Consider the following 18,560-nt stretch of genomic DNA (forward strand, 5'->3'; position numbering starts at 1 on the left):
AATTTTTTTTAGGGAAATTAGCCATATCTGTGAAGAAACATCAACGCCATCTACAAATTTTAGGAAAGATATATTACAATTATATGGTTTGCTATATCAGTTCTGTAATTATGTAAGTAGTATTATAAAACAAACAAAAGTTCAAAAGTATAAATAAATATACAATATTAATGAGCAAAAATTGTAAATTTCTTGGAAATTTTCTTACCAATACTTCAGTAGGCTTAATATAATCTTCTGTGAAGCGATAATTATAATTTGTTGTCTAGTGTTTTTTATTTCTTCTAAAGATATAATCGGCTGACCAGTTAACAAAATTATGTAATATTAGACAAAATAAGAAACTATTATTCAAACATAATTACTTCATTTTTTTATAAGTTTGACGAATTAAAAGAAAATATTAATTAAAATCAAATTAAGAATTTGATCTATACCCAAAAACTCTTAGTAGCCCCAATTAAGCTGATATTATTAAAAAATTTAACCAAAAAAGCTATAATACTAAAAACTTTGGCAGTATTAAACAAATATTAATAGTATTTAAATATAAAAAAATGTTATCCTCTGTAATTTTAATGAAATTGTAGTTTATTGTTGTTCAGGAACAGTCATTCGACTCCAGTAATCTGTGATTACATGAAAAACCCCAATAAAGTTCTAATTATAAATATATATTGTAAGTACATAAGTGTACATTAAAGTATATCTGAGTAATATTGAGTTGTTTTGATTAACTAAAAAGTTGAACAAAAGAATTTCATCAGCTACAAAATGAAAGATTTAAGCAGTAAAACCTAGAGTGGTAACGTCTCAGTTTTCATCATGAGATTTTAATTCTGGTCATGTTTAACATTGATAAAAGCCTGTACATGAGAATATGACTGTATTTAAATAAAAGAAGGGATACTAGGGATCAGCTACAACTAGATAAGCCTATAAAAACTAATTATAAAAGTATTTATGTATATTACTGGTGTTATTCTCATCTCGACAACCAGTTGCAGATTTCCATTGAGAAGAGAAAATAGTAAAAGGATAATTAGAATACTCTTTTTATATTATTTATTTTTTTATATGATCTTTTCATTTTTCCATAAAGTTGAAGTTTCAGTTACAGAGTTGAAATTCAATCATCTCTTATTGTGTCCTCGTTGCGTACCCTATCTGCTCTTGTTAGTCCCTTAACTGAAAAGTTTATTTCAGTGACCTGAAGAGCACTCAAATCTTTTACTTTCGATTAGTAAGCTTCACAGCCTTATAATATAGAAGGCATTGTAGCAGTCCTATATAACTTTTAATAGTTATTAAATTTCTGGCCATTCTTATGAAAGTGTCTTCATCCATTACAGAAAATAGAATACATTCTAAATTATTTAAAAATTTTCTTATCAGGTTCAGCATCATCATACACCTGAACTATTTAAAATAGTGTTAGGAGAGTTTTAAAGATTGGCTGTACGTAAATATTATTTCATTTTGGATAAGCTTTGTTTTACGGTAAGTATGATATAGTCAAGATAATATTATGTAGTTGATGGATTCAAGAAATTTTTATAATTCATTTGATTGTGGCTTTTTTAATTTAAAATGCTATTTTTATTGCAGGTATCTGACATATATGTCTGAAATTAAAAATATTATATGATAAAATATTAAACGATTGAAATTTCTTAAAGAATCTACAGTTCTGCTACTACAGTCTTACTTTTTTTTTTTTTAATTTAAATTTATTAAGTCTTTAATAATATATTTGTAATAATTATTATTTTACACATTGAGCAGATGTACAATTTTATATTGATAAACTACACATACAATCATGTTTTAGGTGTGATGTGTGCGTATTTTTAGCTGCCTTTCTATTTAATATCTGTAATGTTTCAGCATGAAGCGCGCAAGTTCACTATCCGTTCTTAGTAGCCCATCCCTTGATGACAAGGTAAGTTGAGTTGTAATTGTGTTCTTAATCGTTAAATCTAAAAGCAAATTGAAATGTTATATTCTGGAAACCCTTGGGATATCAGAAACGGCTTTCATCAAACAACAAAACATGATAATGCTTGAAAATTATAAAAAATAATCTTTTTCAAATTATATTTTCAAGAAACAAGGTTTAAGTTCCTTTCAAAAATACAGACCGAATTCAGAAGATAATGCCCTAAATGCAAAATATATGGGGACAAACATAACAAAAATAAAAGATGTTGATGCAGGCGCTACATATGCGATGAGATTAACACTAAATTATTTAATTAAAACAGATCATACAAACACGGTTAACATTTTTTAATGTAACTGATGTGTTTACATCATGCGCATTTTATAGGTAGTGCCAATATCTTAACGCAACTTGAACAATGTTAAATTTGACAAAACCATTGTATTAAGTGAACTAACTTAAATTGAATATAAATACAACCTAGATTCAATGTATTCCTGGATTACATCGTAATGTAATCTTTTTAAGATGGATATCATTTACATCGGCGCCACCAATAGAGTAACTCCAGTGAACGGTTGCTTTGAGAAGTTCTTCAAAAAACTAATTTTTATTTGATGTGAAATCAAATTATTTAAGATAGCTAATAAACAGTTATTAGGTATATAATTGAAACTGAAAGAAGCTAAGTCCTCATGTATGTAAATGTTATTTTGAAATATAATTAGTTCGGTCAGTCTCTAGAGCTAATATTGGAGAGTTCCTTTGTTTTGGTTTTTTATTTTCATGGTGGAATGACAGTGTATCATCTGCCTTACCTATGGAGATTCTGGGCCAGAATATACTGGTCAGGTGTAGCATTTTTCACACGCTACAGAACTTATCGTCCATCATAGTGATTATTATTGAGCATCTGATGTTGCAATTGTATGAATTTAAACTAACTCTCTGGATCATAATCGCTTAGAAATTAGATAAAATGAACAGATGAAAATAAAACTGAAATATGTGCTATAGACTGAAAACATGTTATAGACTATTTGTGCCAGGTACTATTACATATTAAAAGTATGAAATAGATTGTTTGCTTTATTGGAAATTATTACGTTAGGAAAATAAGAAAAAATAAGCTTAATAGCTGTTGCTGAGCTCAGTTAAATAATAATAATAACAAAATATTTATTTCAAAATGGAGATAATTAAAAAAAATACATAAACATTTTATAGACATGACCATGAATTGGTCGTCTATCAAGTGAGTTCTGATTTTTTAAAAAAAGTCTACTGTAAACAAACACAAGATTATAATAATCTAATGATAATATATATATATATATATGAAATAAATCAAGTTCTACTACTGTTAACAGCCAAATAAAAATAAAATAAAACTAGACATAATAAAAAACAAAAATAATAATCAGTACAATACAACACACAAGATAACCACCAATCCATACCAAATCTAATGAACATCAATTTTATTAATGTAGTTTGATTATGACCTTACCTTTAAATTATATATTTCAGTGCAGCAGAACTCAGCGATATATACTTCATTTTAAATTCAAAGCACCCTGGATAGCACACCTACACATACCTCCATATTTGACTCTTAAAGTATTAAATTCAGCAACTAAACTACATCTGTAATAAGACCAAGCACACCTAATAAGTCCTATCAGCCTTAAGTAGATTAATTATCTGTTCCCTTATTAAGATACTGTTGTCTAGTTTAGAATTTCTTATGTATGCTAATATCAGGCACCTTCCGATAAAATGTGGTATATTTTCTTTCTCCATCCTATTGCACAATGTGCATAACCATTGCCCATCCTCCCTATCCGGACTTTTATTTAATCTCTATAGTGCACCCCATGTTCTAAATATTATCAACATTTCACTCATGTTAAATTCACCAGCAAAATAATTCCGATCTTCAAGTATATGATTCAGACAATGGTAAATATTGTGAAATGACTTTTCCGCACACACCATCCATTTCTCCCTTAAATTCTTCTTAATGCATTCATTCATACCATTCAGCTGTACATTCCAATCACACGCGCCATCCATACCTTTTAAATATATTATAAATATATTATAAATATATTATATTAATTAATAATATAATATATTAAATTAATATAATATATTATAAATATATTTATAATTCATACTAAAAGTAAAATTAAATAAATTAATCTTATCCATGTCCAAGAATATTACATAATTAGGGAATGGACTGTGGCAATCGGAATAACTTTTTAATAAAAAACCTTAGCAAAACCACTCATCGATTGAGCTTGTAAACCCCAAACCTGTCCCTCGTATGTTACCATCACCTTTGTTACCGCTTAAAAAATGTCCTGTTTACTTTTCAGGGGTATTTCATTGTTAGCCAAAAAACTGCTCCAAATATTATTCAAATCATATTTGGTTACTGATACTTGTTCCCTTACGTGCTCTCCAAAAGACAGCAAAGAAGTGTAAGTAACGTCTAAGTATTTGTATCTATTGATCACCTCGATTTGTGCTCATTTCCCTGAAATCATCCTTCATGTCTCGCTAACCAACCCCCTCGTGAAAACCATAATATTTTCTTCATATTAATTATTAATCCCCATTGTTCACAGTATTTTTTTAGATTGTTAATCATTATCTGAAGTGCTCTTGGCGAGGACACCACTAGCATTAGATCATCACCATACAACAATCCTTTAACATTAAGATCATCAATAAGATCATTGATAAACAATGAGAACAAAGCAGGTGACAATAAACGTTCCTGTATTAAGCTGCTAAATGTACTAAACCCTTCAGTTACCCTCAGAACACTACACAAATGCACACGTACTTTTATATAATACTCCAATAACCCTACAAAACTTGTAAGACAAACCTTTTCACATAACTTACATTGAAGTGCCGATCTGTCGATGCCATCAAAGGTGGCCCTAAAATCTACAAAACACCTTACACCTTACCACCCCTATTTCTAAGTTTCTAATTAATTAAAGTATGCAGATTAAATATATAGTCTCTAGTAGAATAGCCTCATTGAAAATATTATTGTTTCCTAGCTACTTTATTAGTCTATTTAATAAAATGCCCGAAAATAGTTTTGCTGTTGTGTTGATAAACTAAATACCTCTGTTATTCTTAACATCTGACTGATCTCCTTTTTTATGGATCAGAAATATAAATCCTTCTGAAAAATTACTGGACCGGTCTCTAAAACATTATTAAAAAATTTAACCAATATTTTATTGAAATCCTTCAGTGCAGCTTTGTAAAATTCAAAGAGAACCCAATCTGTACCCAGGGCTTTATTTTCTTTTGCTTTTTGCAAGGCAGCTTTTAATTCTATCTCATTAATTGGAGAGTCCAACGTTTCATCTGTCATAACAGTAACGCATATGTGATGGGAACAACCCCCTTCCTACAGAAAGTACACAACGAAAATGCTGCACCCATTAACTTGCTGTAATTTCCCCCATACATTTAAATCCCCCTTTTTAAATATTTTAATTATTTCCCAAAAGTCCTGTCATTTCCGAACTCTTTGAAATTTTTCCCTTATCCCTTTTATTATTAAAAGGGGTAATAAATAATGTTTATGTAATCTTTTTATTACAGAGACTATGATAATTATTTCTAACTTCCAAATAAATAAGGCACTTTTGTTCTGCATTAAATTGTCTATATAAATTTAAACAAGCAAAACATTTTTTCCTAGCCTTTAGACATTCCCAGTAAAACCATTTCTGCCTACCAAGTTCTTTAATGTTTCCTCTATTTGACAAATTTCCTCTGGCTGCCTGATAAATCATACCCACAGTTTTTCCCCATCCTGTGTTCTCCAGACAAAGCCATATCCAGTGTTAAATTTTCCAATGCATGCATGTACTTCTCTGTCTCTGCTGTAGACCATCTTAGCTTCGGTAGCAGAAACAAAAAACAATTTTCATTTTTAAACAGTCACTGCTAATGTACTCTCACCTCAATGGGCATGTGATCTGAGAATCTGTGGAAATAACTTGAAAATTATTAACTGTACTTAACAATTCTGATTATATGCAACATGAATCTACAACCAAACTTCCCATCCTCGCAGTAAAAGTCCATTCACCCTTCTTGTCACTCTTTGTTTTCCCATTCATCACACACAGATCAAACCTCTCACACATCTCAATCACTTTCCACCACCGAGCATTAACCACCTCATCCTTAGAACACCTAATTGCATTTACTCTCCATTATTTCACCTGGCAGTACCTGTCGATCTCCTATTCTATTCTATTATTATTAAAGATTCTATTATTAAAATCCCCTAATAGTACAAAAGTAACAATTTTCACCAATGTTTTCCATAAAGCTTCGTAATCTGAAATCATTCTCCCTCGTCCCACTACTGTTTACATAAAGTGGGATTATGTACACACAGCAACCATCCCATTTTACTGTCATAACTTTCCTCTCCACAGCTTGAAAAAACTAAAGTTTAAACCCTGCAATTAGATTTATAGTCTAGCATAATTCCACCTTTAGACCTTCCATAACCCAAACTTCTACTGCTGAATCCATACAACTTTATACTCCTAAAACAAATTTTCAAATCGTTCAGCTTTCTCATCATCCACTCAAGTCACACTCAAACAATATCTTACTTCTTTATAAGCGAAAAAAAATCATGCAACAATAACTTACCTCTGAGTCCCACTACATTATATCCTAGAATCTTAAGTATTTTATCACTCGTCCCTTCCTGACAGACAATCTCTATTGAACTCCCCAGTTTGTCAATTGATTTTTTTAACAATTTCCCCAAAGTCATAATTGAACATCTTCAGTTTTACCATGCCGTTTTGCGATCCACACATCACTGTCCAAGTAAATTTTTGGCCCTCCACAATCAGCTGGTTCACATTAATAGTCATGTTCTTATTGCCCACCCCTTTAATAACTTGTCTTTGATTCGCCAAAAGCTTTCCCTTTTTTTCCTAGTTTGCTCAACAAAAGTCCTTGTGTACTATCATGCTAGTTCCTTTTAACCTCTTTGTGTTTTTTAATATACATTCAATATCGCTATCAAATAACAAATGCGCAGTAATGGGAGCATTATCCTTTTTTTTACCAAGTGTGTGGGCCTGATTTATCACTACTTGCCGATCTATTTGTAACATATCACCACAAAAGTCCCTCACAATCACACAGCAATCCGCATTGGAATTAAATTTCAGCCCTTTGAATATTAAATTATTACAGCGTCCCCAGTCTTTGTAAATTTCAGCCCTTTGAATATTAAATTATTATAGCATGCCCAGTCTTTTTAATTATCAAGCCAGCTCAAAATTTTGGCATTTTCTCCTTCAAAATCCACACTTCTTTCAACGATCTATTTTTGCTCTGTGATATTTCAAATCGCAGCTGATATACCCAAAATATCTTCTTTTGTTGCCAGCTTAGCCAAGTTTTCATCGAATTTCTTCATCGTTGCTTTCATACCTTGAAGCAGATATACAGTTTCAAATCCAAGGATTCGTTTTGCTGCTTGGTCCTCCTCGTCAGGCAAATTAAATGGATAATCTCACTTTCCTTTTTGATACTGCAGCATTACAAATTTTACCATAATTTAAACAAAAGTTGCAAAGAAATACTGACCATTCGGAACACAATTTAAAATATTATAAATAATATTTTATTTAACAATTCAATGTTTTATAAAATAAAAGAAACTGATTTGACACAGGGAATGTGTCAGATTTAATAAAATACACAAGATTTAAGCAAAACACAGTTTGTCATAAAAACACATGTATCCACAAACAACACTTATAAACGAGCACACAGCAGCACATCCTTACTCCAACAATGCTAGAACCCAACTCCTCTGACGAGCTCAGTTGTTTTGATCTGAAGTTCTGTTTGGTAAAACATCAGTTTTAATTACTTTGCATCGGCTCCGTTAAAGGCAGACTATGAAAACATAATATTATTAATACTACACTTCAAATATGGTTAACAAACATTATCAAATTTTGTCTAACACTGCTCGTATCCATTAACTAGAAAATAATATACTTCTAGGCTACATCAGTAAAAAAAAAATATAAGTATTATTAGTTACAAGATTTTTTATTTGCTGAATAAATAAATAAATTAGTTAACCGTTTAAGATACTAAATATTTTCTTCTCAAAGACATTTGAAGTAGCTTTTTGATTATTCTGTGATAAAACAATCAATGATAATCGCTTTAGAATAATGTAAATCATTTTAAACACCCGTGCGCATTGACGATTATATTTCAGTTATTGTGAAGAATTCAAATAATTCTTTCCTCTAGTTTGTATTCATGAATTATTTGTTTATTGGCTTGAAAAGTATCGGAATTTTATATTGTGTACAGCCTAATTTGAGTGTTTCATATACGTATAGCGACTGAAAAGTTAATTCATTAGATTTCTTGAAAATTGGAATAATCCTCTAAAACTCAGATGAGTTATTCTCATCGTTCTCAGATATTATTTTCTGGTTATTAGTGATATTAGCAACGCAAATAACAGACACAAAAGAGTAAGCAAAGATGTAGAAAAGATATACATGTTACTGATGACATTATATAAAAGGAAAGTCAAGAATCGGTTACCTGGAATAAATAAAATGGAATGAAGATGAGCAGAAAGAAAAGCAAGATACTATTATGTACATCTGAGCTATGTAAATCACGTGAGAGTGGTGTTAGATGCAATTTAAGTTTCATTAAGATAAGTATTGTGGTATTATGTAATAGATTTGTTCTTTTTTCTGTATAGGCAGAGGAGAGCAACAGTTCATATATGTTAAAAAGTCGAACTTCAAGTATAGAACATCTGAGAACTAAGAAGAATGTTACACCTAGTATAACATAATAAAAATAATTATTTATTATTATGAAAAATTAATATTTATTTGAAATAATTACTTATTGTGTAACGTAACATATTATATAATAAAATAATAATTGTAATGTAGTTACACCTGCAGTAGATGTTTTGTGGCTTGCCGTAATTATATTAATTTAATAACAGTAAAGTTATTTAAAAAAGAGTTAATAAATTAAAAAACTACAACTAAAATAATAGCCTAATAATTAAAATTAAAAAAAATATATTATTATTATTAAATTGTGCAGCTAGAACACCTGAGTTACTTATGATGATATTGTGTTTCTTTATTGTATTAATTTGTAAAAACTTATGCACATTATCAGGACCAGTTGATGTTAGATAAGTATTGCTGTTTTTTCTAAGTTTGAATAAACTGTTGTTTCAGTTAATTAAATTAAATGAATATTTATTTATATTTTGCTATTGATTATCCTACCGTTAAAAGTCTGGATCCATTTTGAAATTTTACTTACTCTCGATATTTATGTATGTAAATATTTAATTGAGGTAAAAATAAAGTAATAATTATTTTAGTCGACATTAAATGAAGTTCCTGACATTGTTCCAAGCCTTAAACAAAACTGCTACATTAATGGCAGTTATACCATCCGATAATTGCAATGACCATCACTTACTTTATGGTAAGCAGTGATGCCTTTTCATGGCATTGTAACATAATTTTGTTGTTTTTTAAAATTATTTTAAATTGGACTTCATAACTTTTATTAACATCATTTTGGATTCATTTTCTTCATGTTAAAATGTAATTAATTAACATGAAAATTAATTTGAATGCTGAAACCAAATATTACAATTTTTGTTCTAATTTCATGTTATATATCGATTTAAATTTTACATTTTAGTTTGTTTTGTGAAAAACTGATAAAAGTATGCTTTACTTTTTTTGTAAGATGCTAAAACTTTTCACGCATTCATTTGACATTGTTATGTTATCAAACAACAATCAGCATTAAAAGTTGCTAGCTTCTGTCAACTGTTAATAAATATGTTTACTGGTTTTGTTTTCTTTTATTAGAATTTGGAAAAGGATCTAAAAAGATTTTCATAATATTTTTCAGTAATCAAACTTTACAATATAAATATATTTAATTGGTGGAAAAAGCATTAATGCTGCTTATGGTAAACAAAAAAATAGGCTGGCTCGTATATAATCCATCAGTAGGTATTTTATGGTGTAATACTGCTCTTGTAGTAATTCTTGACACCAAAAATTTACAGATTAAATACTTATCTGAATTATTATAATTTAATTTGCATTAATTTTACTGTATAAATAAAAAAAAACATGCTTAATGAATTTTTATGTATCCCCCAAATTATTTAGGTACTTGAATTTATTATAAATTTTGAAATGGATTTAGGCATTTCTGAATATAATTCTGTTATTAAATAAAAATCGAAAAAAACCTTCAGTGATTGGTAAAAATAAAATAAACAAAATACTTGAATATCATAAAAAGTGATCTGATTACTTAATTTTCTGTCAGTATTATTATTATTATTGTTACATTAGTTAGATTTAGGTAAATTTGTAAATGAAAGTATAACCTCATTAGTTCCAACTATGGTATCTAAAAGATCAATTAAGCAAAAGATGTAAAAAAAATTTTAACATATAAAATATTAATCTAATAGAGCATTGATCGGCCAAGGGAACTGCTGAAGTAGCGCAATAGTTTGTTTGGCATAGGATTTTTCAAGTATTTTCTCCAATGGATTAATTTCTTATGATTTAATTACATATAATTGACACAGTTTGGTATAAAATACAGTGTGATCATTGTGTTACAGTAATTACTTTTTCTTCAAAAAAGATTAAAATGCTATTTTAATCTGTATTTATCTGAATATTTGTCTGAACATTTTTTATTTGTATGTGTATTGTTAAAATAAATTTATTTTCATTTTTCCCATTGTTATTAGTTTAAAAGGGAGAGATTTGATAGGATTTATATATAATAAGATGCTCTTCTTGATGTCAATCTACAAGAGAATGCCAGCTGCATGTGAAGTAAAAAATCTAATAATCTGCATTTAAAGTCGCTATCTAATAATTATGTCTTATAATTTGTTAACTCTGTTGATAAAGAAAAATAGACATTTCTCTAATAAATAAAAATACTAAGTTTATAAAATAAAAAACATTTCTAAATGCCTTTTCCATTTTTGATCGTATCAGTTGCTGTTACTTTTTAGCATTATAGCTCCTGGCATCACAGCACGTAAGAGTAAGGTCCAGGAAATTATTTTTTACATTAAACATATAGCCAAATAAAAATGAAAACTTAATACTCAACATCTTCCCAAGCGTAGATGTAAATGCATAATTTAATTTTTTATGTTACCTTGAATTAGTAGGGTTGTACTGTATTTATTCATTTTTACAATTTTAAATAACTAATAAAAAAATAAAAGTCTTGATAGATTGAATCTGTTGAACATCATCCTGTTTATTAATATTTTTGGTAGAATCAGTTATAAATAACTTAGAAAATTATATTACAAAAATTTAGTTTACCAACAAACGATGTATTATTTGTAATTTTAATTAAGTTTATAGAATATATATATATATATATATAATTAGTAATAATTTTATATAGTTGTGATTTATCACAAGAAAAAGAATTTGAAGTATTAGCTCTATTTTTTCAAATGACCTTCAAGCAGGCAGCATTACCTTTATTTTAAAATACCACTAGGCACACAATGTAACAATCCTGCTATTTTCATGTGTTTATTTATTTATTTTTTTTTTTTATTATTATAATTTTGTTCATTTATTATTTTAAATTACATTTTTTTTTACATTATTGTATATTTTTTAATCAAAATAGAAATCACACAATAATTAATTTTACTCAGATTAATTAATGTGGCAGTGAAAAAGTCTGACCGCAAGTCATATCTTTAATCTAGCTCTCTGTACTTCACCTCAATTCTTTACTACTGTATTTTTAACAAAATATTACACTCCAAACCTTTTAAACTTTATATTTGAAACCTTATTTTGTAGTTATAATTTTTTAATGCAAAATTTCCTCATTTACACCTTTCGGCCGTGGAGATTTATTTTTTCATGTGTTTTATCACATTTTTTTATGTAAATTTGGATCTGTGATCAGTGTACTCCATTCTTGTTCAAGAGTTTATCATCATGATCCGAATGTACTGCACATTCATCTTTCCTGTTAAAAGAAACATGTTTTCTGCTCTAACTGTAATCATTTACTTGCATTCATTCAAATCTATAAATGCATGCAATATATTAAACACTAAAAAAGGAGAAATACATGCATTACAATAATATTTACATGACCAAACACAAAAATATAACAGCTGTAAAAAGACATTGGTTATTTTGAATTAATTTTTTAATTTTTATTTTAATTTCTATATGCTTGATGTAATACTAAGAGAGAGAGATAAGTTGTGTACATGCCGACTCGTACTATAAAAACTAAAAACTGTAGTGAGGTTTACTGTTTCTCACTAACCTGTTTGAGGGTTAAAGCAATTAATTTTTGTGGCTGAATCTGTCAAGATTATTATTTTTATAATCTGTTTATGTATTAATATTATAAAACATCATTTGAAAAACATATATATTTTGTTTTCACTTTTTACATATATAAACTGTTGTAAAAATTAAGTAAAGTATTTTGGAACCTTTATTATAATTTGATCAGCATATGTTTTGTTCTAATTAAGTCTATAATACTGTATTTTTTTATATACTTGTGATTTTATTATTATTATTGTAGTAGTTATATATTATTTATTCGTATTATTTAATTATTAGTATCAAAATATTAAATGTATTTATTATTATTAATTAAATTACTTACTTATTATTATGAATTTATTGTATGGTTTATATAACATTTTGTTGGGTTGATAACTCTTTTAAACCAATACATATAAACGTATTGGTACTTATATTACATAAAGAGTTCTCAAACGGATGTCATTTAATGACGATGGCTATACATTTTCTCTTATAATATCTATTAATAAGAGAGAATTGATGTGTTTAATTAGGTAAGGGATTCTATTATTACTAAGATTGTTATGTATTATATTAATGATTTTTATTTATAGATTTTGTTTTGTAAGTTACAAATTAAATTGTGTAATATTATAATAACTTTTTGTATTGTTTTGTTGATTATTGTTTTATGTGTAAACTGCATTTTTTTTCTCAATATTATCTTTTTTTAGTACACGAGTGGTCTCAAATAGAATTTTTTTGCATTATAAATATTTTGCTATTTTTTTTTCTTTATATAATTTTCTATTATTTCTTGTTCTGATTTAAAACTAGTACACAGATATCAAACTACCTCTATTCTAGTTAACAATATTATAGTCATCAAAATATTTACAACTATTAAGAAAACTCATTTGCTGAAATTAATTTTCTATGTAAAAAAAAAATGATCAATTAAAGAAATTTGGAATAAACCAAAGATCTAATGATTTCATTGCAAGAGAAAAATTTACAGCGCATGATTCAAAAGTGTTTGTTTTTTAAGTTCAATTGAAAATGTTTAATTTTATTATAAAGAAATTATTTTGTATTCTTCATTCTGTTGTATAACATAGAAGTAATAAAAGTAGGTGAACGCAGTTGATTATCTGTGGATAATGGGTTAATAGGAAGAAACAACTGTTTTTCCTAAATTTTCCTTCAACATGTGATTAAATGATGTTAAAATTTAAAGCGATTAAGTAATCAAGTAGTTTCTATAATATTTTGGTAATGGTTTCAAGATCTCTTGTTTATTTGTTAAATAATTTTTTTCAAGTTATGGAACCGTTAAGGACATTAGCAACTAACTTAGTTTTAATTTCAAGTTTTTCAGATTTTACCAGGGAATCAAACTTATGTAACCGTGCTTGCGCCTGTGGCACTAATATCGTAATCTTCATTTTTAAAACTTGCAATCTTAATATTTGAATTAGTATTATTCATTTCTACTGTTTCTATTAGCTGTGCTTTGTTAATTATCATCAGCATTTTTTTAGCTGCTTAGGGATCACAGATTCTAAATTTGTTCTACTATTTGCAATAGTAGTAAAATAAAATATATACTAGATTACTATTTGGAACTGTCATAGATTCTCAGCCAGGTAGCGTACTACTGCTCTCGTTTTTATTTTAAATTTTGAGACCACTATAATAAACTTTTTTTACTATTTAATAACAATTCCACTTTTATTTTAACTGTGAAAAGAAAATTAAACTAAAAAGACAAAGCATTCCAAAGTACATTACGGTATTAGCCATGTAGTATTATTTTGATTTTTTTTATAAATATTTATTGCTTATTGCTTTAAAAATGATTCACATCAATTTATAAAAAATAAACTGTATATCGCTGTAATTTTCTTTCTTTTAGTAATTTTTGTTTTTTTATAAATAAAAAATTATTAACCTTTTTAAAAAAAATTATACTGTTAAAACATTTCTTTTAAATTTAGTAATTGTTCTTAAATATTTATCTAATAATTTTCATCTTTTTTTTTCATTTGGTATCGGTAAATTATTGATTTTTATTTTAAATTATGACTTAAATTTTGAAAATATACGCACAATTTTTACAGTGCTTAATCCATTAATACCTGATAAGTACTTAGGAAATATAAGATAACATTTCTAATGTAAAAACATGAATTATATACATTTATGTACTCATATGAGATTTTGATTTTATTTCTGTTAAAATCAATTATATTTAAAATAATTAATAATAACATAAATAAATATTTACAAATTTTTGATAAATATTTATTCTGGATAAAGAATTTGGACAGGAGTTAATTTAATGAAATTGAAATAATCTGAAATGTTATAATCTGAAGGGCTGAATGTGTGGGTGGGTATACAAATAAAAAAAGAACTTTATTTTTTTAATTAGTTTCTAAAATAAAATATTTTTAATTGGAAAATGTATATTTTTTATTAAATTTACCTTAAAAAGTATGAGATGAAAGAAGTAAAAGTTTTTGATTATATTTTTTTGATAACTCTGTTACGTGTTTTATATACAGACATCTTTTGAATAGATTAAGTATATGGAGTAGGATGTAAACAGTGAAAGTAATTAGCCTGTAACATTTGATTTTTGGCTGATCAAACATATAGGCTACATTGTACTTCAAAAAATTTGACAGATCCCATCGTAGGAGTTCTTCAATGAACCGATCTAGGCATTGGGTTTCATTCATCGCATACCTGCTCATATGATCAGTAGGGTGTTACCCAGAATAGAAGTAGCACATTAGGGGTTAACAATTTGCGAATTTGCTTTTCTATAAATTTCAAGGTTATTCATGTTTTTCTATACCTAAGATTATTCTAATCGGTCAAACTTTTCATTATGCCCTTCACACTTAGGACTAGCCCCTAACATCAAACTGTTGGCAGTGTATATTTCAGTCAGTAGTTGTCTGTAAGATAAATTATCCGTCTTGTCAATTTCCCTATTTGTACATTTTGAAACTTTGACTGAATTTATACCAGAGAAGGCCAAAAAATGATTTTGCAGCTTTGTTATAACTTGAAGGGTGATATCAGAATATACCTGCTGTAAAATTTAAAGATTTTATTTACTTTTTAAATAGCCTGTGAGAGCAATTTGTACCTCTAAACTTGGGGCTTCATAAATTGCATAAATTAAAACAAATCTATGGGATGTCTGTACATAAATTATTAAACAGTTTCATTCATGATTTTAATAATCATTTAGGTTTTTTTTATAGATACTACAACAGAATTATCATTTTAAGTTTTATTTTTTTTTCTTGTGCGAAGGTGCAATTCAAAATAATAATAAATTGTTGAATATAATTAAATTAATTAAATAGTTATAGGCATGTGAATAACATTTTTATTTTTTTAATTACTGTTAAGTCAGATTATAAAACCAAATGGAATTTATTTAAAATGAAAAAAAAATCTGTATTTATTGTTTTGTAATAGGGGTGAACTGTTAAGAGTTACGCTATGGAATTTTGTGCATAATTCTTTTTTTTTACTCCTGATACATTTATATGTATCTTGTTTAACTTTTTTTTATGCATGCCTATTGTATTACTATTAAAAAATAATAATATTATTAAGTAGTACAAGTAATTTGGATTTTATGAAGTTTATTAATAATTAAAAATCATTAGAATATTTAGTTGATTCTAAAAGCATAAATTATAACAAAAGAAAAATTTTGTTGAGTATTGAATTGTTTATCATTACGATTATTATTAAAGATCTGTAATTTCTTCTGCTTTATCAAGGTTAATAATTAATTAATTATTTTTAAAAAAAACTGTGTTTAATTGCTTATTATATTTTACAAATAAAATTGTAATATTGCTTAAAAACAATTATCTGTTTTTCATTTTTTCATAGTGGTTTTTGTCAAATTATTCAAAAAAGATTATTCATGAATATATTTGAAAAAGTATTTAAGTCTGGATGATGATAGAAATGCCCACCACCCCTGCAGGTCTCCTTGTGGTTAAAACCAAGAGCCCTGTACCTGGCTATATGGGGCTTTATTTGGCAATTTTATGCTCGTTTAGCTCTGAGTACATCATTGAAATCATCTGCATACTATTAAGTGTGTTTATCTATCCCCTTTCGTAATATCAAATCTGAAAAATACTGTGCAAGTTGTGTAGCCACAGCTATTGTGTTAGTAGGCTATGACTTTCCTCCTGCCATTCACATTTTGACAAGGACTAAACAAAATTAACCCATCTTCATTTCCAATCGCCAGTAAAAGCTCAGGATGTAGTTGCATGTCCATCTAACAGATGAGGAATCAGCCTTCACCACCTCCAGTGAGGCAATCAGGATCGCTTTCAATTCGCCCTAGAAGATCACGGCACACTTCCACCCTGTTGTTTTTCTGTTTTGTTTATTGGGATCACTTTTGCGCAAACATTTTTCATGTCGTACCGTATCAAGTCTCTGATTCGCTGAACATTGTCAGTTTTTGATGTTACGGTCTTCCAGGGCGTGGACTATCTGCAACTGATTCCCGGCCATCTGAAACTTAGGCTCATGACAGAGCGTCACATTTCTATACGCCCTTTTCAATTTTGAAAAAGTTTCAGTAGCATTCTTACAAAGTTTTAACACAAAACTTGATTGCTCATAATTAGTATCACTCATTTTTGTAAACACAATAAAAACTCGTCTCACAAAAACTTTGTTTACATCTCATGTGGTAACGATAAACTAAAAATGTTAATACCTAATATAAATAACCTAACCACATGTTTACTAGTAACTTCACAGTATTGCCACTTTAGCTGTCAAAAAAAACTAATCTCATTACTGTGTGTGTGTGTGTGTGTGTGTGTGTATGTATGTATTTGGTTCCTACATAAGAAATTTTAATGAATAATAAAAATTTCAATTTATATCACTGAAATCTCTGTTGTGTTATGTCTTCACTTGGTTTATCTTATAAAAATAAATATTTTATTTTACTCACCAGTCAGGATGACTTGTTTATAAGTTGCGTGTCATGACAAAACTGCTTTTAGGCAACGTGACATAAATCATCCCTGAAATTGGCCATTCTTAATGATAGCGAGCAAACCTGCCAGATTCACTGAGAAAACGGGAAAAGAATGAAGTGGTTTCCTGTTGCCGTCTTCACCAAGGCAAATACTATCACATGAAGATATTCAGCTCGATAAGTGATACCTTCACTCTGATCACCACCACAGGGAGTGGCTGTGTCCGAGAAAATAACTTCTGACTAGTGCCACATATACGTCTGCTGCTTTACATACACCACAACCATAAGAAAGATTGCTGTACAGATATAACAGCAGGAAAGACATAAAATTAAACTTGACCTACGACTCATTTTTCACATGTATATTTTTTAATTTTTTTTTTTTTATTTAGATACACAGTATCCATTTTAAGTAAAACTTTTTAGTTCTGCTGACCAAATACTTTTTAAAAAGAGCCAAATAACCCTTAATACGCCATTATGAAAAGTTGACATCAGCATCGTTTTTCACTGATAGATGATTAAAAAAAAGTTGAAGATCAACCGTTTCCATTAGATTATAGTGGTTAAATGATTGAAACTGGAATATCTGAACGACGAAATTGAATAAATGTCATAATACATGGTTACGTTTTTGAGATATTACATCTGATCGTATGTTGGGGTTACTCAACATTTTTTTTGCAAAATTTTATATTTTTCTGAAAAGATTACATTTTTAATGAATATTTTAATGTTAATATCACAGTACTAATTAGCATATTTGCTGTATAAAGTAACTGCCAAAATGGTAATTAATTAAACTAAAGTAGAATATGGGATTACTTAAAAATGAAGATTATGTTAGTGTAAGTGGTGTAGAAATGAATAAATTGATTAGAATGAAATTGAGCTGATTTGGGTTAATTGGTTTATATATGTTTAATAGCTGATTTTGGAAATTGAGAGTTGGAGTTCAAATCTTATTAAAGGTAAGTTACTTTTTACTTTCTTGTACTAAGTAAAGGAAGTATTGTGATCACGGAAGTACATGAAGATCTGAAAAGTGATCTTTTCAGATTTGAATAGAAATATCCATTTTGACTAGTTTTGGTGTGATGTCTGTATGTATGTATATGTATCTCGCATAACT

The 18,560-nt window shown here is 28.0% G+C and overlaps 1 protein-coding gene across 6 annotated transcripts in view; it reads left to right on the plus strand.

The window, feature by feature from the left end:
* The window catches only part of Klc (kinesin light chain), a 394,284-nt gene extending 378,004 nt beyond the window's left edge, over positions 1–16,280 (plus strand). For all 6 annotated transcript variants that reach the window (XM_075377626.1, XM_075377622.1, XM_075377629.1 and 3 more), the window contains 2 exons: positions 1,888–1,942; positions 8,760–16,280. In XM_075377626.1, coding sequence (XP_075233741.1) covers positions 1,888–1,942; positions 8,760–8,855 — 151 coding nt within the window. In that variant the 3' untranslated portion in view covers positions 8,856–16,280. The remainder of the gene's footprint in view (positions 1–1,887; positions 1,943–8,759) is intronic.
* Positions 16,281–18,560: the final 2,280 nt, after the last annotated feature.

The sequence above is a fragment of the Lycorma delicatula genome, chromosome 10, assembly GCF_047948215.1.
Source record: "Lycorma delicatula isolate Av1 chromosome 10, ASM4794821v1, whole genome shotgun sequence".
In the NCBI taxonomy this organism is placed as follows: domain Eukaryota; kingdom Metazoa; phylum Arthropoda; class Insecta; order Hemiptera; family Fulgoridae; genus Lycorma; species Lycorma delicatula.